General features: G+C 49.4%; 1 protein-coding gene across 1 annotated transcript; it reads right to left on the bottom strand.

Annotated features, from left to right (window-relative positions):
• Positions 1-637: 637 nt before the first annotated feature.
• On the bottom strand, positions 638-26835 carry LBH (LBH regulator of WNT signaling pathway). Its single transcript, XM_039238465.1, has 3 exons — positions 26584-26835; positions 23731-23833; positions 638-3267 (listed from the first exon to the last, which is right to left on the bottom strand). Exons 1-3 carry the CDS (start codon positions 26607-26609, stop codon positions 3079-3081), a joined length of 318 nt encoding a protein of 105 aa, XP_039094396.1. The 5' UTR covers positions 26610-26835; the 3' UTR covers positions 638-3078.
• Positions 26836-27571: the final 736 nt, after the last annotated feature.

The raw sequence follows: 27571 nt of genomic DNA, 5'->3' as shown, positions 1-27571 counted from the left end.
CCTCCCAAGAGATTCTCTCAGGGCGTCCTGTTTTTCCTGCCTTGAACTCACCACACTTCTCATTTTACACTAAAGCAGGGCAGCGAGGGCGGGGAGCACTAGCCTTGTGTTTCCCCCAATCTCTTAATGACACCTGATCAATTATAGGCACTCAATCCATGTTTTGAACGACTACCAGAGCTTTTAGCGGACTGTACATCCATCCCTCACCCGCAGTCTTTGTGAATGGCCTTATGAGAGATGTTGGGTATTTCTCTTCCCTTAAAAAGGTGGCAAAAAACGGGGGCTGTGTGTTAAAAGCTCCCCATGATTCTAAACAGAACTAGCGCTTGGACCTCAGCCTAGCCCACTGAAATCCAAGTCTCGAGGGGTAGAACCCAGGCAGCTGTACTTTTAAAGAGCTTTCCCGGTGATTCTGATGTGCGTCCAGAATTGAGGACCACTGGCACAGAGGGAAGGGCTGCTTTCATTCAGCCAGGTGACAAGAACCATGGACGGGTTCATCCTGGGAGCACCAGCACACACGATACGGAAGGACCCTCACTCGGAGCCCCTCCTAACAGCCTCCCGTGAGAGCTGCATCCTGGTGACGTGCTCTGCCAGTTCCGATGGAAGAAAGAAGGAAACCAGACCAGAGTGGAAAGCATTTTCAAACTTTATTTACAACTGTCACAGTGACAAAAAGTAGTTTGAAAAAAAAAAATGCTAGTTTCTCCCTGAGCCTCAAAAAAGAACAGATAGAAGTTACAGGAGGTTCATCTTACAACAGGCATTTTTTACTGAAATACTAGGTTTTTTTTTTTAATACGATCAGTTAGAAATACACACAAGTTACTTAAAAAAAATAACAAAAAAACGAAAAACGAAACAACAGGAGGCCAGACAGGAGCTCGGCCACTTGTCAAAGAGTGGCTGGGTCCCTCCAACAGGCTGCTGCAGGTCCTGACTTTAGCTGTCAGCTCCCGGCCTGCTCAGACTCCGAATGGTCGTACAAAGGCATCTAGCGACCAGCAAAATAATAAGACACCCCCATAAACACACATATACACAAAGTAGATTTGTTATGCAGTTTACAAGCACGTTCCTATCACACGGCAAGACCAGGACAGATGAGAGAAAGGAGCGGATAAGAGGGACACAGAAACGGGATTGTAAAAGGCAAGGCCCCATCCACGAAGGGAGGCAGGTGAGGGATGAGGAAGGAGGGAGGACTCTGCAGCCAGAGCAGGACCAGCGGGCGCATGAGAGGCTGCGGGCTGCAGGCCTCGCCCGTTCCCGAGGAGCTGGAAGAAGTTATTGCCATCGGTGTGTGTAATACAAGCAGACAACACGGGGCGGGGGGCAGGACGCGGGGGGTGGGGGGGGGGCTGGGGGCTGGGTGTCGGCTTTCTAGAACCAAATCCTGTGGAGGTGTGAACCGCACACCTCATCCCCCCGCCCCAGGTCCCTGGAACCACACTAGCCTTGAGGTATTAAATACAGCTCTGTACACAAGTCCCAAACTGGGGTCAGCCCAGACCCACCCGAGAGCGGCAGGGTGCCTCTGCTGGCCGGGTTCAGCCTCCAGGAGGGTCATGCTGTGAGCTGCAGGAGGTTTGAACAGTGCGCCCTGCAACTTGCTGCTCCAGAGGGTTCTTAACTGTAAGAAGCTCTAAGTCCAAGGCTAGCTTTCTCTTGCAACTGTGCCCTTGCAGGGGCCAGGGGAGAGGGGGGAGGGATGAGGGCCGATGCTTAGCGCTCCCTCATCATCGTCACCATGCCATCCACCCACCTGCATCTGGAACATCACAAGGAGAAGCCAGGGATCGCATGACACCTTCAGTTTCAAACTGCTGCAGGAGAGCCCTGTGGCCCCCATGGCTAAGTCTCCAATTTGGGATCTGCATTAAAGCTCACCTCCCCAGTGAGAAACACAGAGCTTCCTCTGCTCTCCACTCTGCTCCCACCAAAAATAAAGCCAGGCCAGGAGCCCACATGGGAGTGGGTACCTCTGCTGGTCAGGCTGGCTGGGACCCACTGCACAGCTGGGAACGACCTCTGCCTGACTGCTACGCCCAGGGGCTGGGGAGGGGTGGGGGCCGAGCAGGGCCAGTAGGTCGTGCCTCCCCTCAGAACAGAGCAAGCCTAGGGGAGCAGGGGGCAGGGGTCTCCATGCCCAAGAGTCCATCCACCCCGGTCCTTCTGCAAGGGCGGGGTGTGCCCCCGCTACTCCCAAAGGGCTGGGCCGGCAGTGGGGGGGGGGTAGGTGGGGGACGGTGCGCAATAGGAAAAATCAGGAGAGAAAAGCTCAAGAGCGCCGCCTCTTAAGAAACTTCCAGATTAGAGCGGGTATGTGAACCGGCTATGCCAAGGCTGGAGTGAGGGTGGAGGAGGGGCAGGGAAGCCTTCCCACCCACGCCTCACCTCCAGCCGGTTTTGCAGGCAGCCGGTTTCTACTGCTCTTTTTTTCTGCCTCCCATTAACAGACCAACACAGCCAAAATAAAAGCAAAGGCTGTGGTGAGCAGAACTGGAGAGAGAGACAGAGAGAGAGAGAGATGAACACGTCGCTTCCTGATGCCCCAGCAGCTGCTGGCGGGGAACTTCCTGGCTGCACTCCTCCGCTCGATGCTTTCTTTCAAAGTGTGTATTTTCTCTTTCGTCTCCTGTTTGTTCTCTTACCCCAAATGTTCCTCGCTCGCGGTGCACATACCCCATCCTGCCCCCCCCCCCCACTGCACCCTCACCACCCCCTCCGGAGCCCACTGGAATCCCACTGCTGCCTCTAGCCTGCTCAGGTTCAGATTCTGATCTCGAAGATGCACAACTTCCCCGCAACCCCCCACCCCTGCTCTAAGCAGCTTCCTTTCTCAGAAGGCCTTGCACATTGTCGCAGAGGGCTCCACTGCCCAGCATCTCAAAAAAAGGAAAGGAAAGAAAAGAAAACCAACTTGGTGATTTGCAGGTGCAAAACGGAAGCCATCATTTGACATTTTCAGAACTACTGTGGCTCACTCCCTTCTTCCATCAAAACGGGAAAGAACACGCAGTTCCGGGACACATGCCGTCTGGTATGGCCCCGAGGGAGTCGGCGAGGACTCTATTGCTCCTTGTTGTCTTTCTCTGTCTCTTCACAGTTGTCCTGCTCATCCTCCTGGACCACAAACTCCTCGGGAGGCCACCGGAGCTCCCCACTCTCCACCTCGCCCTCTGTGGGCTCCACCACGATGGAGGGCAGGCGGTCCTTCACTTTGCAGGAGCGGTCAAAGTCCGACGGGTCGGGGAAGATCTGGAAGAGAAGCAGAGCGAGTGTCCGGTCACCGCACAGTAGTGGAAAGGACAAGTCCCATTGCTTCATTTCACGTACACGTGGGCAGCTGAGCCCTGCTGAGTGCCCACCACCGTGCCAGGCTCTCAGGATCCTGCAGGAGGCAGGAAGTGAAGTCTGGGGCAACCCAGAAAACTGTGTCTCAGCAGACGTTAATCCGGAAGGTGCAAGGGTTCAGGGCAGTGCCACCTAATCTGTGGGGCCGCTCTGTTCGTGTCTTTTCTTGTCTTTTATTTCAGATAAACTAATTCAAAATTCTGTCACCCATAGTAAGCCACACCCACCTGCAGTCATCACGTTATGCCCACAAGTCTAAGTCACAGGTACCTTGTCAGTGAATTCCTCCCAGAGTAATGATTAGCGCCTAGTAGGAGCCCGCTCCCAGGTGTTTTACAGTTTGGAACCAATATAGTTGTGCTGACAAAGAGGTGTTTCTGACGCTACCTTAAAGAATTTCGGGTTTGAAGAGGGAGGCTGCCGCAGCCATACAGCCTGGAAGTGAGTGGTTGTGGAAAGAGACTCCAGTCCAGGTCTGTCTGACCCATGTGCCCACACCCCAATAACACCCTGCCCCTCAAATAGATGGGTTCTGATCTCACTGCAGTCTATCAAGTCCAGGCCAAATCAGGGTCGAGGGCATGGCCCCAGTCACAGGCAAGCCAGGAAGAATTCTGTTCTCACTGTTTTCACCTGTGAGTTGGGTTCTACACCTGGAAGAATCTTTTCAGAGTCCCGCTAAGGGCTCCTTTTAAATGCCTACTGTGTGTTCTGCCCAGAGCTGGGAGAAGTCCCAAACCAGGGAATACAAACGAGGGCTATGAGGGGCTCTGCGGATTCCCTCTGTACTCACTGCCCTGTGACTACAGCTGACCCAATTCTCTGCCCAGCAGCTTAAGTACTTAATCCGACGGGCTGCTGGTCCCTTGCCATCTACAGCCTTCGGTGACACACCCGAGAGCCGGGGAGAGGAGCCTCTGTCTGGGACACTGAGGCTTACAGAACACTGACGTGGAAAGCCACATGGTGCTTTCAAGGCCATCTCTTCCAATCTCTCCATTTGGTAGATGAGGAAACCGAGGTTCAGAGGGGTCCGGAGACTTGCTCAAGGTCACACAGCTTGTTAATGGCAAGAGACAGGAAAGCAAAACGGAGTGGGTGGAGACACACATTTGAAGAGAGCCTGGAGGGGCGCCTGGGTGGCTTAGTCGGTTAAGTGTCCGACTTTCGCTTAGGTCATGATCTCGCGGTTCGTGGGTTCGAGCCCCGCGTCGGGCTCTGTGCTGACTGCCGGCTCAGAGCCTGGGGCCTGTTTCAATCTGTGACTCCCTCTCTCTCTGACCCTCCCCTGCTCACGCTGTCTCTGTCTCTCTCTCCTAGAAATAAATAAAACATTAAAAAAAAAAAAAATGAAGAGAGCCTGGAGACTGCCCGAGCCAGGCACAGATCAAGAGAGGCTCACAGCAGCACACAAGGGTCCTCTCTTCTCAGAAGGTGGCCGAAACGTTCTCCTGCAAACTCAGGCCTTCCCAGCCTCTGTGGTGCCCAATCTTACAGCACCCTAGCCCCGGGCAGTGCTGTCTCAGTCACAGACCACGTCACAGGCCACGTGGGGCTTCGGAGAATCACGGGCCTCAACAAAACCTCCCCAATCCCTGCAGACAAGTGATTATTAACCATTTATCCAATAAAGCCCTATTGCTGGGGATTAAGCCTTAAGCCAGCTGCGCAACCAGGTATCATTAAAGACTTAACAGGCTCATAAAAAGTATTGTAATAGCAGCCAGGAGGTAAAAAAGCCAGAGGTGGGGTGAGGCTAGTTGGGGCAAAAGGAGGCATGGGGACAGTGGACCCTCACTCTAGGCTTCCTCTCCCTGGTGGGGCCAGCCCTGCAGTTCCGCCCTGGGGCTGTGCTGTGCGTACAGACCTGATGTGCTGAGCAGGGAGAGGGTGGCGAGGGGCCTAGCCAGGCCCCTCCTTGCTTCTCACATGGAGCTGGAGCCTGTCCATGGGGGTGACGCATAGGTGCCTTCCATGCACGACCTTTGGGATGAGCAAGGGGAAATCCAGCCAGTGGAAGGCACGTCAGTTGTCAAAGCTCTATCAGACATCCCCTCATTGAGCTGCAAGGAAACCCCAGGCTCTGTGGGACCCATGGAAGGGCCAGGATTCAAACCAAGATCTGCTGTTTTCAGTGCCTGTGCTTTTTGAAAAGTGAACGGATGCCTGTTTCACAGAAAACTGACCAGGGAGAGTGGGGAGGACTCTGGGCCTTAACTGCCCATTCAGCTGTTAGATGCCCCAGTTTAGGTGTTGGGATGACCTCTGGGCAGCTAGGTCTAGGTGATGAGCTTCCCCATCTGGACAGTTGGTCTAAATCTTCAGGACCTGAGACAGAGCTATGACATATCAAAAAGAGATGGACACATGGCTCAGCACAGACCTGGGCCCCTGCGTCTTCACTCTGACCTCAAGCCCAGAGCTGGGCCTACCTGTGATGTCCCAGCAACTGGATTCTAATTATGATCACCCAAGCCAAGGAAGAGAGAAAGGGATAAGACACAGCAAGGCCAGCTGAAGGAGGAGGACAGTGAGAAGGGAGAGCATGTTTCAAGATGGGAAGAGGTCTTTAAAATTAGGGGGAAAGAATGTTAAAATGATAATGATGATAATAGAAGATAAGCCAGGCACATTTGCTGGGCAGAATCTCAACCTTTACAATTATCCAATGAAGTGTATCCCTGTTTTATAGATGAAGAAACTGAAGCCCAGAGAAGGCAAGCAACTTACTCAAGGCCACACAGCTAGGAAGTGGCTGAATGGAGACCTGAACTCAGACCTATAGGACTTAAAATTTGATAACACATCGTGTAGAGCCACAGACCCCACATTCTCCCTACAACCATGACACTACTTCTATAACCCCAATCAGGTCCTCTCGACTGCCTGTGACTCAGTTTTTCCTCTTGAGAAGCGAAGCGACCTTCGTGTCTCCCTAGATGGGTACAAGTTCTTGGCAAACACACAGACGATAAAGTGCTTTGAGGACATATGCTGAATTCAAACTGGAATGTCCTCTTTGGAGCCGTTTCAACAAGACTACAGTAAGTATTCAATCTCCAAGCAAGAGGCGGCAATACTCACATGGTAATTAAAATAACTCCAAACAATGCCTTTCATACCAAGAGCTGCACAATTAAGTCTTTTAAGTCCTTGGGGGAAGTCTTAGCATTGAACTTCTGATACTGCTCGGTTGCCAGAGAACTTTGCTCCCTGAATTGCTCAAAGCAGGCTCCATTAAAACATTTTTTTTTCCTTTACAAAGCATGTTAATTGCATTTAAAAAATCACTATAATAATCACACCTTTCCATCAAAGACTTTATTTTATTATCAAATAATGCCAATTTATGCCTCTGAAAATTGTAGCTCTCCAAAGACAAACATGTGCCCAGAACCAAACAGTTTCTCATTTCCCTGCATGCAGACAGAAAGCGTTGCAAAGTGTTGCTGAGTATTTTGCCAGCACAATCTTATCGCCGACAGCTGCTTAAGAGGCTGACCCTAAGGAGGTCGAGATTTTTCCACTAAGTCATGCTTTTTAATCATCTAGGCAGCAGAAAAATGAGAGGTTGCAACTGCAATTTGACGGGGTAGGGAAGGCAGTGGAAAAAAGGACTCAAGTCAGACTTGCCAAGCACATGACAGGTAAGGCTGGGGCGGCAGGCCAGCCTGGCATGCTGTTTGCCTGCAGGAACTGGCAGGGAATAGAGAACTGCCCCTGTTCCAAAAAGAAACTGCTTCTAGTTCAACCTCTTACCCCAATGTGCCTCTTCTCTCTGGCCTGGGGAAGGAAAACAACAACAACAAAAAGCTGTCCTCTTCCCTCTGCAAAGACTCATCTCCTAGAGGTCCAGAAAGGAAGATGGGAGGCTCTGAGAAGCATTTCCTACCATAACCCCCCTGCTTAGGGCAGGGCAGATCTAGAAGTATCCATCGCCAGCTGTGAGTCTCTCAGCCCTGGCCCTCCCTCCTTCCCTCTGCCAACACTGGACTCCACCTCCAGCTATCCTTCTGTCACACTTGGCTGCCAGGGCTGATGGCTTGGATGAAACCAACAGCCACCAAGTTCCTTCCTCTGCAAATGGAGTGTAGAGTCAAAGCGCACACACACCATCCCAGCTGGATCCTGCGTGTCCCACGGTGTGGGGACAGCAGGAGTGCAAACTTGGCACGAGTGACTTATATAGAGGACACTTCTCTAGAGGCACCCTCTGCCAGGTGGCCTCTGATCCCAACAAGCCTTGACATTTGGGGAACTCAGATGTGTTCACTTGAAAGGTCAAGGGAGCTTTAGGACCCTCTATGAGGAAGAAATTAGGCTGTGAGATGTAGTTTGGATGCCAATATACTGGAATTGCTGGTTGGATGGATTAGAGCTGTCCATTAGGACTTTCTGTGATAACGGAAATGTTCCCTTCCTACACTAACAGTAGCCAGTAGCCACACTGGCTATTGAGCACTTGAAATGAGACTAAGTTTTTAAATTTCTTTAACTTTTATCAATACAAACTTATCTGATCTACGTGAATATAACATAAATTTAAATAGCTGCATGTGGCTAGTGGCCACTGCACTGGAGAGCGCAAACATAAATAGTTAAATACGAGGACCATGAAAAACAGACTTGTCCAGGAAAACTGTCAGGATGTCTGGGTTGATGGACCAACATGGGCAGCCTCACAGCAGAGAACTCTGGGGTTCGGGGTGAGGAATTAGTCAGAAGGCTTTTTGCTTGAGTGTAAGAGTTGCTGGCCAGTCAGCTCCCATTTCACCCATGGAAGGGAACTGAAAGGTAGTATCAGATCTCCAAAGGCCTGAAATTTGGGGGCCTAGCTATCAACTGTCTGCCTCTAAGCCAGGTGACCTAAACCTGGCCGCCTCTGCAGTGGGGAGAGAAGAGAGATGTCTGGCACCTGGGATGGAAAATGTGAGCAATTCTGGTGGGAAAGGCCTCTCCCCTGAGTGCATGCATCCCTCAGCCATCATTCCTGACAAACGACTCACGACTCACTCGAGCTGGCCACAAAGAGGGCGGAGGGCTCGGCAAAGAGCTGAGAGATGCTAATAGGGAAAGTGGACACCAGCCAATGCAGGAGATGAAAGGTGGTTAACTGGACACAAAGGGCTAATTACCAGCTCTGCAAGCTGACACCTCAGGGGCCTAGGCATCCTGCTCCTCTTTGCTGGGCTGTAACAGAGGGATGAGGTATGCTGGGGTGGGGTAGAGAGGGCAGGTAGGGCAGAGGCCCTGAGGTGAATAACCAGGTAGTCCCCAAGGTGCTGGAAGGGATCTGTCTCCACACACAAAACCAAACAGTGAGCCTCTCCCCTCTCTGGTTCCAGAGGGGAGATAATCAACCTCAAACCTGTAATGGAAGATCACCATTCCCACAGGTGGTAGACCAGAAGTTTGAAAGACCTGGTTTTTACCTTGTCCCCCATGTCTCATTACCTCTGTGACCTTGCTCAAGTCATTTTAACTTCTCTGAGCTTCAGTTGCTGGAGTAAACTGAGGAAGGAATTTCTGCTTTATATCATCATTGGAATGATACATGCTGCTCCATGTTGAATACCAGCATGGTACCCAAGGGGCTCAAAGCTGTGGTGGCCTATTTTCGAACTCTTCTCTTCATATATAGATTGGGACTAATGTTCATTCCCATCTTGTGGGGCTTTGGAGAGAATCAAACACTAGTATGTATGAACATGTTCTATAATTGAATTCCTAATGATGGTTCTTATCAGGTAAAACTGTGGTCCCCAAGGAGCACTTAGAGTGAGGGATTGAAAAGTCAATAGTCCCAATTGCTTGGGACAGGCACAAGTGAGAAGTACTTCTGGGCGTGTACTCACAATTCTAAGCCCGGTTCTTTGGAGAAAGGATTTTGACTTTATCACTTCCCTCCCGGTGCCTCTGTTTTCCCAGGGCTTGGGTTGGGCCAGCCAGAACGAAAGCCACTGCTTTGTCCAGGACCTGGTCTTCAGTGGATTCCCCTGTAGTTAGTGATCTTCCATCAGGCACCACCCCACCCCCACAGCCCATTTTAGGGGCCTGCTGCCTCTCAGCTTCCCTAAGTCTGGGTTTCTTCTTTTTCCTGGAGAACAACAATGGATTGGCCTTGTGTGTTTATTCCTTCCTAGGAGGGGCTGGTTTGTAACAATGGGCAGATCTCTACCAGCAGCCTGCTCTGCCAAGGGCTGAACGAAGGAGCAGCAGCTAATCCAAATGAAAAGTCACCCTGCTTTTTGACCCCTAACAAGATGCAAAGGTGAGAAATATATATATGTTCTTTGAAACACTTGCCTCCTGCTATTGTACCACCACCACCACCACCACCACCACCATAACCATCATCATCGTTATTTGCATTTTAAAAGTGAAATGTGGCTGGTAAGAACAGAAAGAATTCTAGCAAAGGGGCAGAGTGCCTAATTGGATTCAGGGGGGAAGAACAGTCTCATCTCCACTGGGATGCTAGTCACCTCCTTCTCCATCTTTGACACTCTCACTATGCTCAAATCTCCTGACCTGGGGCTACGGAACATCCACCTCACCCTCTCCTACCCTTCTCAGGTGTCTCTAATCCTATGGGAGACTTGAGGAGAGATTTAAGGCTTTGTAACAACTGTTGGATCTCCTTCCTTTGGATTAAAGATGCTTAAGCCTCCAGCCCTGAAACTTAAAAGAAAAGGAAATCCTCTAGATAAACACCGTCCTTCATAAACATCTCTCAAACACACACCCATCCTGCAGGTCAAGAGTTCTAAATTCCAATTAATTAGCACTAATTGCTGCTGATAACTCTGGGCCCAGTGAGCTGACAGGGCTTTTGAAATGTTAAAGAAGATTTCTCAGAGTTCTTCAGGGCAGTGAGAGACTGCAGTTATTTGGCATAGATGATTTCAAATCCCCATATCCTACAATCCTATTGATTATATTAGCATTGCCTTTTAGAAAGAAGCCTTGCCTCCAGGTCACCTCTGGGTCTCTAGGGATGACAGATCCCTTTCTTCATCCCCCTCCATTGGTACTAGCCAAATGTCCCAGAATAACACCTCCTCTCTTTCAAAAAGCCCAGACTGATGCCTCCAACCATTCCCTCATTCTCCATTTTGGAGACAAAAATCTTGAATATTTGGCCTAGTCCCATAGCCTTCCCACCCTTGTGTGGAGTCCCCTTCCTAATCCCTACCACATGGCATCTAAACACACCCCTGTATGGAAACAAGTCTTTCAAGTCTCTGAGGTCTCCCGTAGAACCCTGCCCCGTGGCCTTAGCTCAGCCTTCATTCATGCAAAACCACCACCTCTGTGGCAGATTACCAGGCCATTTGGCTTTGGGCGTCACGTGTCTCCTGATTCTTATGCCATTGTCATTCTAGGCTTTTCTTCGGACTCAGCTTCCTAGCTTCTCCTGTGCATCAGAGGTGGAGGTTTCCCCAATCTACAGCTGCATTTCCATTTTCTTGGCTTCTGCGAAACACCTCCACTTGGATGACACCCATCATCTCCAACTCACCTTGTCCCAAAGTGGGCTCATCAGCTAATATACCCAGCTTTCTTTGAATTAAAAACATTTTTTTTTCTTCCCAAACAGGAAGCCTTGCTTGGTAGCAGGCCACAACATGGACACAAACAGGGCTGCATTCCTAGAGGCTGTCCACACTAACAGGAAGGTGATGGATCTGCTACCCCTGATCAGACATATTCTTTCTGTTCAGTCTAGAGCAGCCATTCTCAAAGCTCAGATCCCAAGGTCCTTTCACGGAAGGAGTGTCCATGGAGTTTAAATATTTTCTTAAGAATGCTAAGATGTTATTTGCCTTTCTTTCTGTGTTGCCACTTGTACTAATGGCATAAGGAGCACTGGTGGGTGAAATTGTTGGCACCTTGGCAAGAATTAATGATGTAGCAGCAAACTGTACTTATAGGTATTATATTCTTTACCACCTCATACAATAAAAAAAGACTTAATATCCTTGACAAAGCAGTAAAATGTAACTTTTATTAAATATTGACTCTTAAATTTTTTTAATGTTTACTTATTTTTGAGAGAGAGAGAGAGAGTGGGGGAGGGACAGAGAGAGAGGGGGAGACAGAGGATCCAAAGCAGGCTCCGCACTGACTGCACAAAGCCTGATGTGAGGCTCAAACTCCTGAATCTCGAGATCATGACCTGAGCTGAAGTCCATCGGTCAGCTGACAGAGCCACCCAGGTGCCCCTAAATATTGACTCTTAAGTACATGTTGCTTTAGTATTCTATGTGATGAAATGGAAAGCCAGCAGACAGCACACTGCTGCTGCATCTCAGAGCACATGTCGAGGAAGAGCACATGTGTGAAGGAGTTGCCAGCTGAACTAGCCACTATTTCCATGGAACACCATTGGTACTTGAAAAAAATGACTGCCCAACAAACCACGGATATTTTGACTTGGGTATTTGGGGGACATGTCCTCAAAAGTGAACAAAACAAGCATGTCACTTCACGGAAAATGACTAATATTTGTTACCAATGATAAAAATCAAACTTTCAAGCATAAATCGTATCAGCCACCCTAACCTTGTCAGCTTCCTAATACTTGAAGACTTTTTGATGAGACCAGTGAAGACATGGATGAATGTGACTCTCTGATATTTTATAATGAAATGTGTCCACATTTGGAAGACCTGTCTTGTTCGGCGAACGTGTGTTTTCCAAATGATCAACACACCATAGCACAAGCCAAATATGGGTAAAAGACTCATTCAAAATGTAAGACAGACTACTGGATTCTAATGTAAGAGTACAACACCTTCATTGATGAGACTTCAGATTCCACGTTGCTACTAACCTTTAAGAAACTACTATTTGCTGAGTTTTGGTGAAACAGCAAAGAAAAATATCTGAATAAGGCTATTAAGATAATTCTTCCTTTTCTTAACTTTTCTAACCTATCTGTATAGGCCTGATTTTCTTCATTTACTTCAACCAACGTTTATTGTAACAAATTAAATGCAGAAGCAGATAGGAGAAGCTAGCCATTTTCCATTAAGCCAAACATTAAACAGGTTTGCAGAAATGTAAAACAGTGCCTTTCTTCTCACTAAACTTTTTTTTTTTTTAATTTATTTCTAGGAGAGAGAGAGAGAGAGAACGTGAACAGGGGAGGGTCAGAGAGAGAGAGGGAGACACAGACTCCGAAATTCACTAAACTTTTTTTATGTTGGTTTGGTTTTGAAAACATATTTGTCTTTATTCAGAACTGTTATTTATATTAATATGTAATGATTTACTGTTATTTTAATAACTTTTTTGGGGCATGCCTGGGTGAGAGAGAGAGAGCTAGATTGACAGACAGACAAGGCTTGAGCTGGGGAGAGGCGAGAGAGACACAGAATCTGAAGCAGGCTTCAGGCTCTGAGTTGGAGCCAGATGCTGGGCTCAAACTCACAAACACTGAGACGATGAACTGAGCCGACTGAGCCACACAGGCACTCTGGTTTTACTGTTATTTAAAGGAACTTCATTTATTTATTTACTTAGAGACAAGGCATGTGTGTGCAAAAGCAAGCAGGGGAGGGGCAGACAGAGAGAGAGAATCACAAGCAAGATCTGCACTGCTAGCACAGAGTCTGACACGGGGCTTGAACTCATGAACTATGAGATCACGACCTAAACCAAAACCAAGAGTCTGACACCCAACCAACTGAGCACCCCAGGCACCTCAGTTTTACTGTTATTATAAAAGAGTTAATACACAGAAATTTTAAATGCTGTTTTAATATCAAAAGATAGAGTCCACATAAACAAATACCTCCAGGGGTCCTAAATAACTGTTAAGAATGGAAAAGGGGTTGAAATCAAAACATTTGAGAACTGCTGACCTAGAGAAAAAGCACCCTCTGGAAGATGACCACATAGGTCAAGGTTGAAGGACAGTATGTTTTAAGATGGAAAAGATTGAAAGGAACATAAAGTTGCCTTCAAAGAGCTGGAAGGCAGACATGAAGAAAAGAGAGCAGATTTTTTCATTCCAAAGGGCAGATGGATCTGTCTAGGATCAGGATGGAGATCTCACCTCATTAAACAACAGTCTAACGCAAAGTGGTAGAATCGGCCCTCTCCCTCAGAGATGGGGAAATCAAGGCCAAAAGAGGTGATGTGAGTTTCCTCAGGTGACCACAGACAGAAGCAGAGCCAAGATTAGAAACCAGTCATCCAGATCTGTAGTCCATAATCCCACTGTGCTGAGAGGTTCTGAAATCCGAGTCACTGGCTGTGTCCAAAGAGCACCCATGCGACCCGTCGTTGTGCTGCTGTTGCATGCGCTCCTATGGCTGATTCCACTTTTTGTTTGTATACTCTCTAAAAGAATTGTGAAAAATTCTCTGTCCTTCCACGCATTTTTAAATCGACACCTAAAACTTCTGATATATCACAAACATCAACGTTTTAAAATAAAGCGTTGGGGCGCCTGGGTGGCTCAGTCGGTTAAATGTCCGACTTCGGCTCAGGTCATAATCTCACAGTTTGTGGGTTCGAGCCCCGTGTTGGGCTCTGTGTTGACAGCTCAGAACGTGGAGCCTGTCTTCAGATTCTGTATCTCCCTCTCTCTCTGACCCTCCCCTGCTCATTCTGTCTGTCTGTCTCTCTCTCTGTCTCAAAAATTAAAAAATTAAAAATAAATAAATAAAATAAAGCGTTTATACCACTCTTAAATGTACCCAGTGCCTTAGAAACAACAAAGCAACTTGGTGACAATCATCACCCATCAAAAACCTCATAAACAAGCTATTAAATCTTATGCTTTTCTCTGCTTGAAACTGTTTCTCCAATCTACTGTTCCATAGAATTTTAACTTAATAGAAGTTTTTAGTCATGAGGTTTTCTCATACTTCTCTGCAGTGAAGAGATGTATTTATGGATATAAATTGATAGTTAATGTTTTTATATCAAATGACCCTAAGGCCTGTTAGCAAAACAAAACAAAAAAAAATCTGGCTTGGCTCATTGTAGTATTAGTATATAACTTATCAATAAAATAGCACAAATAATTGTTACACACAAAAAGTAATCTTTTTTATTGGTTTCTTAATGTGATAGATAGGTGGGATTTATAGAGCTTCCTAATCAGTAACATTTTGAATGGCCCATTTGTTTGATGAGCTTGACACCCTGGGGAAAGTCACCTTAAAAGACTCAGGTGGGCAAGATGCAGGTCCTTCTCTTATAAGTGGGGAGAAAAAGGGCACCTAGGTGCCTCAGTCAGTTAGTCAGACTTCAGCTCGTGTCACGATCTCGCCATTTGAGAGTTCAAGCCCCACACGGGGCTCTGTGCTGACAGCTCAGAGCCTGGAGCCTGCTTCAGATTCTGTGTCTCCCTCTCTCGCTGCCCCTCCCCTGCTTATGTTCCCTCTCTCTCAAAAATAAATAAACATTTTAAAAATAATAAAAAAAAGCGGGGGGGGGGGGGACAAGGAAGGCAATCCTGACAGGAAAGGTAGGGAAAGAAAACTGGTGAAGCCCGTCTTCAGGAAATGCAATTTTAGAAAAGCAACAGAAGGAAGCTGAAGATGTGGAAATAGGTTTCCCAAAAATGCTCTCTGCTGTCATATCCCTTGGAAAGTTCCTGTGAACCCCAGGAGCAGCTGTCCTCTGGTTTTAACACTTTGTTAAAACATCAAGTAGTATATACATAGAACATTATTAAGAAGTAATTTGGCATGAAAACCTCTAATATTAGGGTGCCAAGGAAAACAGCCAAGAAGGATCCTAATGCTCCAACTGTCACATCTAAGGGGGCAAATGACCAAAGAAATACGGAAATCATAATGGAGTGTTAGTGATCTTTAAGAATGCTTTCATCTAAGAGGATACAAGAGTTGAAGAAAAGAAATTCCTTCATGATAACAATAGTGATGCCAGCCTCGGGAAGTTGGACACCACTCTAATTATCCCTCCTTGTCCACATACACATTACGGCTCAATTACATTTTTTCTTTACTCATGTGTTTAAAACACTTTTTTTTTTTTTAAATGAAACTCTGTATCACCACACAGATGGAAAACTAGCATTGCCTGTCACAGGTAGCAACCATAAAAACACTAACATTTGTGAAGTTTGTCTGGGTAACACCTAAAATGACTTTGTAAACCATCAAGAGTTTGTGAATCCTACTGGAACATCGGCTTGGGCTCTTTACTTGTTGCCAAGAAGCTGAGGCTTGCACAGTTGTTGGGTAAAAAACCCCTGAGCACTGCGCCCAAAACTTCCTTTATGTTCAGATCTACTCTAAGAACACAGTTTATCCTGCATTCCAGGGAAGCAATATTTCTAAACCATGACCATTCTATGAGCCAGACCTGGAGCCCCAGGAAACCAAAATGGCCTAGGGGACCACCTGAATGTCCATCCAAATTTCATGGGTCCCCAGGCAGAGGTGACTTCACTGGTCTTCCTCAAGGTCATGTGGTACTCCAATGTCATTAATAGAATAAAGGAGACAAGGAGAGAAATCGCTGACCCATTTACATCTATAACCCAGAGTGTGTCAATCTACCTACCCACAATGGAACAAAAATATGATCACCAGCTATTTTGCAATGCTGGCTAAATACAGCTGAAGCATCGTTAATTGTTATCATCTCTGCTCAAAATAAGCAATGAACAAACTAGAGGAAGATATACATCTCCTAAACGCTCTGAAATAACCAAACGCCTTTCTGACTCTATCCACAAAGCCTTCCATGATCCTATCTCTACAGATTTTACACCCCTGAAATTCTGTGTGCTAGAGCTTTCCGGACCAGAAGATTATATTTTGATAAACACTTCTATTTGTTTTGTTTTTAAGGTCGTATATTATCAAGAGGCTTAATGATGTTGACTCTCTTTGAATCCGTAGTTATACTTCCAAGAATTATTCCAAGGAAAGAAATCAGGCCTGTGCATAGATTTATGTAAAATAATGGCAGAGCAGCATTCTCACACACACACTCAACACCTTTTGACTTTGAAACTCTGTCCTAAGACTCTGAGGAAAATAGTATCTACTATGGACAAAGGTTTATACATAAAGTTATATATAAATTATCACATTATTTATAAGAGAAAAAATGTTTACAATCTAAAAGTTTTCAACAACTGCAGAATGGTGAAAAGAATCCGGTCGTAACTGTGGGACATGACATTGATCAGTTATTAAAACTGCTGGCTTTAAAGCCTTTTTAAAGTTGTAATGATATGATGCTTTTTTATACACTGGTAAAAAAGGCACAACACAACTGTGATTTTGGCTACATGAAAATATAAGTGGGCTGGAAAAAAAGGGAAAAGATGCTACAATGTGAAAAATTGTGACTTAGGCACCGTGAGATTATGGGGATTTAGAAAACAAAAAGGTTAATGAAAATTAAAGTTCCATCATGGGCAGAGGTTACTTTTAAAATCTGAGGAGTAAGCGTAAGAATAATAAAATACATACTTTATCAGTGAAAGTATAAAATAACTGGGAAGGGGGAAAAGGAAGAGAAAATTTTCCTATAATCTCAACACTCCAACCTAAAAACAACCACTGTTAACATTCCACCGTCTGCCTTTTGGTCATGAGGGAGTGCGTGTGAGTGAGTGAGTGAGTGTGTGTGTGTGTGTGTGTGTGTGTGTGCGCGCACATGTACGAGTCTATGAGTCTCAGCAGACACCTCGGGGTCTGTCCACAGAGATCAGTGGCTGAGCTCAGTGCTGCCCACACACCTTGGGCTAATGGTGACCTATTAAATTAGAGCTTCTACACAGGGCTGTGTCCAGAGAAAATATTTAGGAATTTGGGAAAGCAAGGACGCCTCCCAAATCCAGGGTGAATCCAGTGTTCTACAAAGCAAGGGCAGAAGGTGAATTCAAGGTACGCTATTAGTTCTGCCTGGGAACCACCTTCAGACTCAAGTTAGGATAAAGTCAGACCTAGAAATGGGGGGGAGGAGGGATGGGCATGGAGGAGGGCACTTGTGGGGATGAGCACTGGGTGTTATGTGGAAACTAATTTGACAATAAACTATTTGTAAAAAAGAAGAAAAAAAAAAAAGTCAGACCTAGAAATCCACCACTTCTGAACTGAGATTTGTGAATGCCCTCCTTGCTCAGGCCATTTCTACCCTGGGTGAGAGATCCAGAACCTTCCTTCCCATTGGCTCCAATAAAATTCGTGGCTGAGAAGCAAGCAGTCAGCGCTGCTCCGGGTAAACGCTTGGGTGCTTCTTCTCTACGGTTCACCTAAGAAAGGAGCTTCCGACAGTGCCCGCAAGAAAATTCAGTCTAGTGGGCGGTGGGGTGGGTGCAAAGGAGCCCCAAACTTCCCTTACATTCAAAATGCTAGCTGAACAACAGTCTGGAGAAACTTCCGGCAACTTTTATTTTTTTCTACCCCAGGTCTGCGCAGGAAGGAGCCCTCCCCTAGCTGAGGAGGGAAGCAGCAGAGGCAGGAATTGATTTGCTGATAAAGACTCCTCCCGGGATGGGCGGATGGGTGCAGGGACAAAGGAAGGGCAAGCGGGGAGGTGAGAGGTAGCAGAGGGGGTCCAGCGTCTAGGAGACTGGAAGGAAGTAAGACCCTGACAACGCCAAGCCCCATGTGAATGAGGGCCTGTTTTCATATCCTCTGAGGATTATTTCAGGACTTGGGCCTGAAAGATCATTTCAGGACATTCACTAGACACCCAGGAATAACTCTTGGCTCCAGGGACAAGATTTGCCACCCAAACTCACCCGTTTCCCTAAGGGTACAATCCTCCTTTCTATTCAACTTAGAAGACTGGGCCGATGTCAGGAAGGTGCTGATCCTATAAACATCTTTGCTGTGTGACAGCCAAGGTAGAGGGAAAGAGAGAGAGGAAGGGTCCAACTGATCGTTCAGCACTCACTATGCAGCTATTTGCAGGACCCTGTGGCCGGCACAGCAGGAACGAAGCGGTCTCAGACACAGCCCCCCGCCCCGCACAGCAAAGAACACACCACCACCTGAGAGGCGTCAGGCCTGACACAGGCCCTTTGAGAGAAGCCTCGGTTGCTTGGTTCTAGCATGTAACACGTTGGCCAGGAAAGCGAAGCAAGCCTGTTCTCTCCCTGGCAGTGCTACAGACTCACTGCTGTGACCACATCGTGTGTGTTGGGGGGTGGAGGGCGGGGGAATCCCCCAGGAGGCCAATTCCTGGCTTCTGCAGGCCCCAACCAGGGGGACATTCCAAACCATGAACACAACGTGTGTGTCAAGGCTTTATAAAAAGGAAGGTGCTGGATCCCTCATACAACCCAGAGTTGATCTGAACAGGGTCCGGGCGCTGACTCGAAAAGAGGCGGTGTGTGCAGACACAAACCCACTCAGAAACAAATTCTTCCTGCTACACCCCGTGGCCCTAACTGGCTGTTTTGCATCACATTATTAAGATTTGTACCAAGGAGGGAGCGAAGTGGAGGGGGTAGGGATAGGAGAAGGAAAACTTGCTGTGATTCCAGTAACATGTCGTGTCCGTGGCTGGATATCTCCTGCCAAATGCTTTGCAATTTTAGCTTTATTTCTCTCCAGGGACAATTGAGGGCTTTTTAAGATGATGATTTCCTAGTGACCATGGGACTTCCGTGAGGCCACTCAGCAGGGCTTCCAAAACCCTTGAGAACGTGGGGGGCGGGGAGGGGAGGTACGGTACCACAACTGGGAAGTGATACAGGAGCGTGAGGAGAAAGGGATAGAGCTGGTGACAGAGTCCCTGAGCAGGGGCTTGTGGGAAACGGAGCCAGGGACTCAGAGCTCCAGTCTCTCTGAGGGCTGAACCTGGGCAGGAAGCAAAACCGGTCACTTATTTCAACCGGTGTGTTTGCACAGGTGGGGACACACAGGGAGAGCCAGGCTCAGGGGGTCTTCGTAGAGAAAGGCTCTGCACAGAAGGCGTTTCTGAACTGCCTGACTTTAGAGATTAACCCAAGCCTGTTGGCTGAGACAGGAGCTGCTGCTTCTGATCAAGGGAAGTGGGGGGCAGGCGGTAGGGGGAGTGGGCAGCGGGAGACAGCTGTTGTTGGGCCTTGCAGATAGAAGACACGGAGAGATCTGGTCCAGAGAGAGGCAAGCTTTCAGCCAGCGGAGTGCTCCACCCCGTCCTTAATGCAGAGCTAAAACTCAGGCTCTCAGACTCTCAGGCTGCAAGGAGCAAATGCCAGAAGTGTGGCAAGAGGTCAGCCCCCCACTCTCCCTCCTTGCTATGGTACAAAACCCAGGATATCCCTCCCTCCTGTCTTAGGAAGCAAAGGGGAAGACACAGGGAAGCCCTGAGCTCTGGGGATCAAAGGGAAAGCACAGGACACAGAACACTGTGCTGTGTGAAGAGCTGGCTCCTTCTGATTTACGGCGCATCCTCCCCGGCCTCCCTGAGGAGAGCCCGCTGCCTGTCGGACTGGTGGATGGATGTCAAATGCTAGCAGTACGTGACCAGGAACAGCAACAGGGATACAAAGGACAGCCAGTGAGAGACACGCATGCTGATCACAGAGGAATTTAAAGAGCTTAGGGAAGGACACAGTTATCAGATCTTGGTCCAGATGCTTTAGAAGGGGCAGTTTCAAGAGAAAACCAAGGAGCCTACCTCTGTCTAGAACTTAGTGAGGGCAAGACCCCAGCACTGTGCTGGGGGCAAGTGAGGCAGAAAAACCAGAATGCCCACCGCCCTTGGGTCGTGCCAGTGGCAGTGTCTACAGGCAAACTCCCAGGACCCTTCCCCACACAGGACCCAGGCCGATTCAGGTGCAGCATGAAAGGAGGCCCAGTCAGAGAGGCATTCCAACATGCTGCGTACTTAGGGCCCCTAGGTCCCAAGGAGGGCCTGCTGGGCAGCCGCTGACCTGGCACCTTGAACTGGGGAAAGTAAAAAGGTGTAGGCGGCAGACATTCCTGTCCCACGGGTGGGCCAGAGAACAGGGGGCCCACAGTGTGGGGAGGGAGCTGCAGCAATTGAGGTCCTTACGGGGACCCTCCTCCTCAGCCCTGGTGAACCAGCTGCTACCCACAGCCTGCCCAACATGGACTCACACCTTCGAGTAGCCATTTACTCCCCCACCCAGCCAGGTGTCCTGATTCATGCCAAGTGGGTACGCAGACATGGATTTCACGTGTGGACCTGACTCTCTAAATAAATGTTAGGATGTACCAAGGCGCTGGCTCTGTTCATTTGTATATAGGCTCACGAAATGACACGAACATCCTATACACAAGAGGTAGGGCTTTACCTGGACTTTTCAGGGGGTAAAAAGGCATTTATCTGAAGCCTTGATAGGCATGACAAGAGGCGGCCCTTTATAAACCCTAAAGTAGAGGTGAAGATGGCCAGCTTTAGGATCAGGGGACTTAACCAGAACAACCACCAGCCACTTCACACCTGCTCTGTGAAAGCCTGGAGCCAACAGGCACCTTGGGGTGGGGAAGTGATGGCTGATCGGCACAGAGAGGGAAATAAGGCATCATTCCCTGTCCTCAGAGACCTTGGCAGGGAGAAGGTCAGGCAGGACCTGTATCCTCAAAGCCCAGGGAAGCATCGTTTCAGAGCACACAGGCCAGAGGTGTTGAAAGAAGAAAGAGGTCCCATCTGGGGCAGAGAGATTAGGAAAGCTTCATTCTGGGTAGGTCTGGAAGGTGGGGGAATGACTGACAAAGTCCAGTGTGCCTATTTATTTTCCGACCTTGTTTCAAGGTCGAATCACAAGCCTGAGATTCTATTTCATCTGCCAAGTCGGGATTGATGTCTCCTTCCCACTTTCAGTTCCTTGGAAAAGCAGGTCTTGGTAAAAGCCATGTACTATTATTACCCTCAGGAAGAATGCCAAGAACAGAGTTCTGAGATGTCCCGCCCCAGATCTGAGCCCAGCTTGAGCATGCAGAGGATGAGCTCTCCGGCCAGTGCAGTCCCAGCCAATCCCCAGAGCTCTGGTGGGAAAGTGTTTCATTGGATGACACTGGCTTTGAGTGGGCCCAGAGGACATTTGGTCATATGACAACCGTCAGATCAGCTGGCTGCAGAGCCCTACACCTGGCATAAACAGGGACAAGGCAAGGGGGTATCCAGATAAGCAACAAAATTAGGTTAGAGGTGGGGGTGCTCTCTTCCAGTCCTAATTTTCTGTCAAGGCCCAGCCCCAGTCTGACCTTCCAAGCCTCCTCGTTGCCATCCATACCTGGACCGACCATGGCTTTGCGTTGCTTCACCAGACTGCCTATGTTCCAGTTATCGCTGGTTTCCCATATAGCTGGCGGCCCTCTGTACAGCGCCCACCCATAGCATATCACACACAGCAAATGCCCAGCAAATGTTGCTTGGTTAAAGATTACACGCTCTCCCCTTTCTCTTCATCAGGCAACCAGAGGACCTTTCTGAAATCATGTGAGAAAAGTGCTTTGAAGCTCTAGGTGAGATATTTTGGAACGCGACAGTAGCCCCTACCCAGGTAGCAGGAACAGATTTCCTGAGAGCCCATGAGAACTGGGCCCTCAGGCAGCATCCTGACATCTCGGGAGCCTAGAGGCAATTTTGTTGTTTCTCCCCGCCCCCCCCCCCCACTGCAATCCCAGCTCAGCCTTCCTCACCCGGCACTCAGCCCGTTCTGCCATCTTTACCTGTCCCCCTGATCCAGCAGAATGGCCTGAAGGCAGAGATGACAGCCCTCTAGGATGTGGCCCTTTACCCTGGGACATGTTTAGAAGGAGAATATAAAAGGCACACACAAGACATCCTGACTGTGTTTGGAAACATTCTGTGATGGAAATCTAAAACCTCAAACTGAAAGAAAATCTCACCTGTAACCACAGAGAGATTCAGTCTGATTCAGTGGCTTGGAAACTGGTATCCAAAAACACCCTGGCTCATGGGCCAGGAAACTTCTACCCTCCCACAGGCTGTGGGGCCTTTGATTGTCTCTTTCAGACCCACTCTGGGGGTGGAGGGTATATAAAACCAACCGGGAAAGGATATTCCCCCTCACTTCCCTCATCTCCTCAGGCCACATGAATACTTATTTCCAACCAACAAAAGGGGCTTGACCAGACGGACACAAAACAAAAGGGCCTTCTTGAACTTCCCAGTGTGTCTGAAGGGAAGGGACTCTACTGTCACCTACCAAGTTTCCTTACCCAAACTTAGCTTTCATCTGAGTTCTTCGATCAACAACCCCGCCCCCACCCCCCATCACATGTCCCCAGCTTTCTATCTGTTTCTTCCTTTACAAAACAAATGACCCGGAATGGTTCTACAGAATGACTAGCCAGAGCAAGTCCAGATTCTAACCAAGACCAGCTCCAGGAGACACATCTCCATATATGATATGTCAGAAGAGCAAGGCTTTGGAGTTTGGGTCTACTGAGTCTGAGCCTGTTTCTTCATCTGCTAAACAGAGCAAGAATTCCCACCTCAGAGCTATGGCCAAGAGTAAACGAGTAACATTTGTGGCGCACTGCTCATAGCAGACATTGTTAACATTTGCTGAACGGCCCATCACACACACCTCATTCATCTGCCCCGTACCAATGTTCCCAGCTCCAAGGCCTTCCCTTAAAACCAGACTCCTTCCTCTCCCCACATGTAAAAACCTAGGAACTCTCCTTGGACATATGGAAACAGTCCACTGTCCCAGAAGTATGTGAAGATGCTGTGTAGCCAGCCAGGGACAGCGGGCCAAGTGCAGGCGAGGAAAAGCACTGTGTTAAGAATCTGAAGGTGTTACTTAGGCCATGTTCTGAGTCCTTATGTATTTTGGATCCATCACACGGGATGATCTCTCATCTAGATGCCAGCAATCACATCCCTGAGATGGCTTGCCTTTGGGGAAAATGCTCCTCAATGCTAAGTACTTTGAACATTAACTCTGTTAGCATCAGTGGGTCACCCATCAACCTGAGGAAGAAAGCAGCATTTGACACTTATTCCTCCATAAGATCCCCTTCATGGTGATGTTTCTACTGTCCAAGGCATGACTGGGAAGGGAAGTTCTGGTCTGAACCGACTGCACAAATCATGTCTCTCCTTTGCTGCTGTGAATGGGAGGGTCCACAGCAGCCAACATGACTAACCAATGACATCAGTTCATGCTCCCTGAACCTTACTGTGTCCCAGGCACTATGAATGCCTTCTCCACACCAAATCATGAAGTTGAATCTTTACCACGATTCTCCGCAGTATGGACTATTGCCCCATTTTACGGATGGAGAAACTGAGGCTTACTGGCATTAGGGGACTTTCCCAAGGTCACACAGTGGTTTCAAGTGGCACTGGGATACCGAACCAAGTCTTCTCCAGCCCCAGCAAAAGTCATCAGGCTCTGGAGAGCCAGCATGAACCCAGTACTGCACTCACCTGATAGGAAAGGCCATCCTTTCGGGGGTTGAGGCCAATCTCCTCCATCGATGGGGTGTTCATCATCACCTCAGTCATCTTGGCAGATCTCAGATAGTCAGGGCTGCCAAGAAACCCAGACCAAAAGTAAACAAAGGCACGTGTGTTCATGTTCCCATCCTTGGTGCATTCTGCTGTTAGATCAGGGGACTGTCTGGAGGCAGGATGAGAGGTGTTCAAAACAGACCTCACAGAAAAACAAGCTCACACCCTGAGGAAGTGCCATATAAGCCCGGGGCAGCACAGCTCTCAGTCTCAATCAACAAAGCCCCAAAACTGCCTGGAAACCTATCTGGCAAACCTCTCTTCCCTCCTCCCCTGTACGGGTCCCCACTGGCACAGAGCAACTCTGTATTTTCTTTTAAGTGACAGAACAGAAAAAAACATACCAGTAGGTATCTGAGTCCATCTGTCTCTATTAAAACCAATTCAACCCCGTGTCTAGGGGAACTGCATACTATTATTACATAATGATAACAGGTCAACCTCAAGGAAACCAAGTCCAATAATGCTGCCTTCCTAAATTTTGCGTGCGCTCTCTCTCTGTTGTTCCTTTTTGCAAAATGTCCCACTTAAAGCCCCAAGGGGTCAGCTTTCTACAAGCATCACATCTGCCATCCAACCCCCTTCTCTAGCCCAGCCACAGCAGCTGCAAGCTCACAGCTTGAAAAACATCCCCTGGATTAAAAGCCTTAAGGATGCCCGGACTCTGATTGCAAAGGAAATTTCCAGAGGGGCCAAGCTGGCCCACCAATGGCTGACATGTGAAAGTGCTTTGTACTCTGTAAGCAGGATACAAATGTTCCATTATCCTCACACAAGCTCCGGGCACACACAGGGTCCCCAATGCACAGTGCCAAATAGTACATACCAAAGTCAGTGTACTCCCTACACAACACCCAATATTTTCACCATCATGTCTTTACACATAGTTAGGAAAAAAAGAAAGAAAGAAAGAAAGAAAGAAAGAAAGAAAGAAAGAAAGAAAGAAAGAAAGAAAGAAAGAAAGAAAGAAAGAAAGAAAGAAAGAAAGAAAGAAAGAAAGAAAGAAAGAAAGAAAGAAAGAAAGAAAGAAAGAAAGAAAGAAAGAAAGAAAGAAAGAAAACAGGCAAGGCTTTAGACCGACTGCATCTAAGGAAACCGGGGTTTCCTTAGATTCTTCATTTTATGATTACTACATAGAGTAGAAAAAGCACTGGATTTGTGAACAGAAGCCGGAGGTCTGGTCCAAGCTCTGTCACTCAAGACCTGTGTGATCTTGAACTAGTAACATAACCTCTCTGAGCCACAGGTGCTCTGTTTCTTACCATGATGCTAATAACGCATATCCCACAGTTATGCTAAATGGCTAATCTCTGGGGGCAGAAAACCATTGCAAACTATGAAGTGCTAACCCACTATAAAATAATTCCCAATTCTTTTATTTCCCTTCATTTCTCAGGGGATAATAACCCTGATGGGCCCTAACACCCACCTTGGCAAGTTTTGAGTGGTCAGGGACACAAAGCCTCCAACTGCCTTCGAAGTCTCAGCCCCAAAGCACCTGGCTGCTCACACACCACGGTGGTGGGAGGGAAGGGGTGCCCAAACAGAGAGGGGTACGCAAGCCTTACGGGTGGGGGAATTTTTATTTTGTTTGGAGAGTTCATTTCTCTAAACAGAGCCAGGGTAGGGGAGGAGACAGAAGATGCTGGGCTTCCGGGCAAGGGTTAGGGTCAGGAGCGGGGACTCCAAAGGCAGATTCATCCGGGGTGGTGGAAAGGCTGGCGCTGACCCCCAAAGAAACGGGCCACAAGAGCGCCCACCAGGCTCCTCGCCTGGTGTAGGGGCGCTCGCTCCTCGCTCCGGGCTGTGGCGCGGACCCGAAAAGTTGAAGCAAGAAGCATGAACTTTCCGGTTTCTGGGCTGAGCAGGACCGCGCGGAGAGGGAGCCGGTGGAGCCGGCCTGGGGCGCCCGCACCTGAAGGCGCGCTCCGGCGCCGCCAGTGCTCGACCCCTGGCCGCTCCTCCTCTTCCCCAAGGCAGAAAGGAAGCGGTGGCCGGCGCGGCCGGGGGCCTCGCTCAGCAACCAGCGCGGCGCCCGCGGCGCAGCCCTCCCGGCCCAGATCCCCGGTCCGTGCGAACCTCCTCCGCCCTCCACCCGGCCCGGGATTCTTCCAGCCGGTAGGGCGAGGGCGGCTCCCCAAGCTCCAGTCCGGATCCCCACAAAGGCGCATCGGGTTTTGCGTACGGGTCATGGGGAGGAATGAGATCGAGAGGGTGCAGCGTGTACTTATACTGCTGCTTGTGGCTTTAATCGGGTTCCGGGTGGGGAGAGCATTTTTCCCCAGCCCTCGAAGCTCTGCAAAAGCCGCCGCGCTGCACCAGCTCGGCCCCGCGGCCGCCGGCCTCGACGCCGAGACAAGCATGCAAACAAAAAGAAAAAGGGGAGGGGCCCGGAGAGAGCTGGAGCCCCCTGCGCCAGCCCCGGCGCGTGCCTCCTGCAGCCCTCCGCATTGGGGTTTTATTAGCGGGGTTCAAGCTTGAGTCCTGGTTTCCCTACCCCCACCCCACCACCAGCACATACACACCCTCGCAGCCGTCACTTAAGTGACGGCTTCGAGTTCACTCCCTTTGTCTGGATGCTCTTGTCACCACCTCCCCCCACCCCCACCTTTGCAACCTTGACGTTGACTCCTGCACGGGTTGGGCGGCGGGCGAGTGCGGGCGCCCGCACCGCCTGCTGCCCTCGCAACTGAGCCCGCAGGAGCAGGCGCCCGGGCCCCGCAGCCATGGCCGCGAGACGGATGCCCGCCGAGGGCGCAGGATACTCACCAGTGAATGGGGAAATATACAGACATGAAGTCCTAGGGGAGGCTGACCCACGCCCTTGTGACTTAAAAACGGCCACCGCGTCCCGAGTAAGGATGTCAGGGGCGCAGACAGGCGCGGACGGCGGCCGAGTGCAAGCACTAGGCGTTCGCGGGTCCGCCTTCCGGAGACAGCCCCGCTGCCAGCGGTGTCCGCAGAGCACACGGAGCTCCCGGTTCTCCACCGAGCTCGCGGCCCCACAAAGAGCCCGGGAAGCCGTATTTATAGGGGCGGGGGGCGGGGCTCGGCCCCGGGAGGCCCCGCCCCCTCGCACCCACTCCTGGAATAACGTCACCAAAATCATGAATGGCTTCAGTGCTCGCAGCTCCCGCGGGCGGCGGCTCGGGGGCGCGCTCGGGCTCCGCTCCCCGAAGGCGGTGGTTTGCTTCCAGCCGGCCTCCCTCCCCACGACTCACACACGCAGACCCGCGCGTGGGAACGCGCGCGCGCACACACACGCACGCACCAGGGTAGGAGTTCAATGTCAATGCCGCTTCGCGCCGACAAACCCCCCGGCGTCCGCGCCTCCCTGCGCGCCCCACTCCCTGCACGATCCCCTGGGCGCTCCGGGCGGAAGACTATGGGCTAGAAGAGAGCGCTGGACCGGACACGGCCGCGCTGCGCGGTAGGAGGGCGCCATCCTTCGACCCTGGATGCCTGGCTCCAGCGCCCTCCTTTGCACCCTCTCTTAGTCCCCATAACTCGGGATTCCTCTTCAGCGTTCAGCCCCCAAACTAGGCCTCTCCCGTGACACCTCGTTCCCTGTGCGTCCCTTCCATCTCTGGCAAGCTGCGTGGAAATGAGAGCACCGCTGAAAAAGAGGCGGTGGGAAGGTGGGAGGGGACGCGAGGCTGAGGAGACTAGTTAGCTTGCGAGGGGCTGATTTGCAGCCTGCAGATCCGTGGAGGGTTTTATTTGTGTGAGAAAGGATGTGGTGTCGTTGTAGGGTTTT

Source organism: Hyaena hyaena, unplaced genomic scaffold (assembly GCF_003009895.1).
Source record: "Hyaena hyaena isolate Hyena2069 unplaced genomic scaffold, ASM300989v1 scaffold_140, whole genome shotgun sequence".
NCBI classification, from domain to species: domain Eukaryota; kingdom Metazoa; phylum Chordata; class Mammalia; order Carnivora; family Hyaenidae; genus Hyaena; species Hyaena hyaena.
This window is presented reverse-complemented; position numbering and strand designations above follow the sequence as displayed.

Bases quoted from the DNA above. Each gene is read 5' to 3' on its own strand.
- LBH (XM_039238465.1), bottom strand. From the start codon at position 26,609: ATGTCTGTATATTTCCCCATTCACTG. The intron at 23,834-26,583 runs GTGAGTATCCTG...GTTTCTTGGCAG, and splicing joins GTATATTTCCCCATTCACTG to CCCTGACTATCTGAGATCTG. The intron at 3,268-23,730 runs GTGAGTGCAGTA...CTTCTCTTCCAG, and splicing joins AGGATGGCCTTTCCTATCAG to ATCTTCCCCGACCCGTCGGA.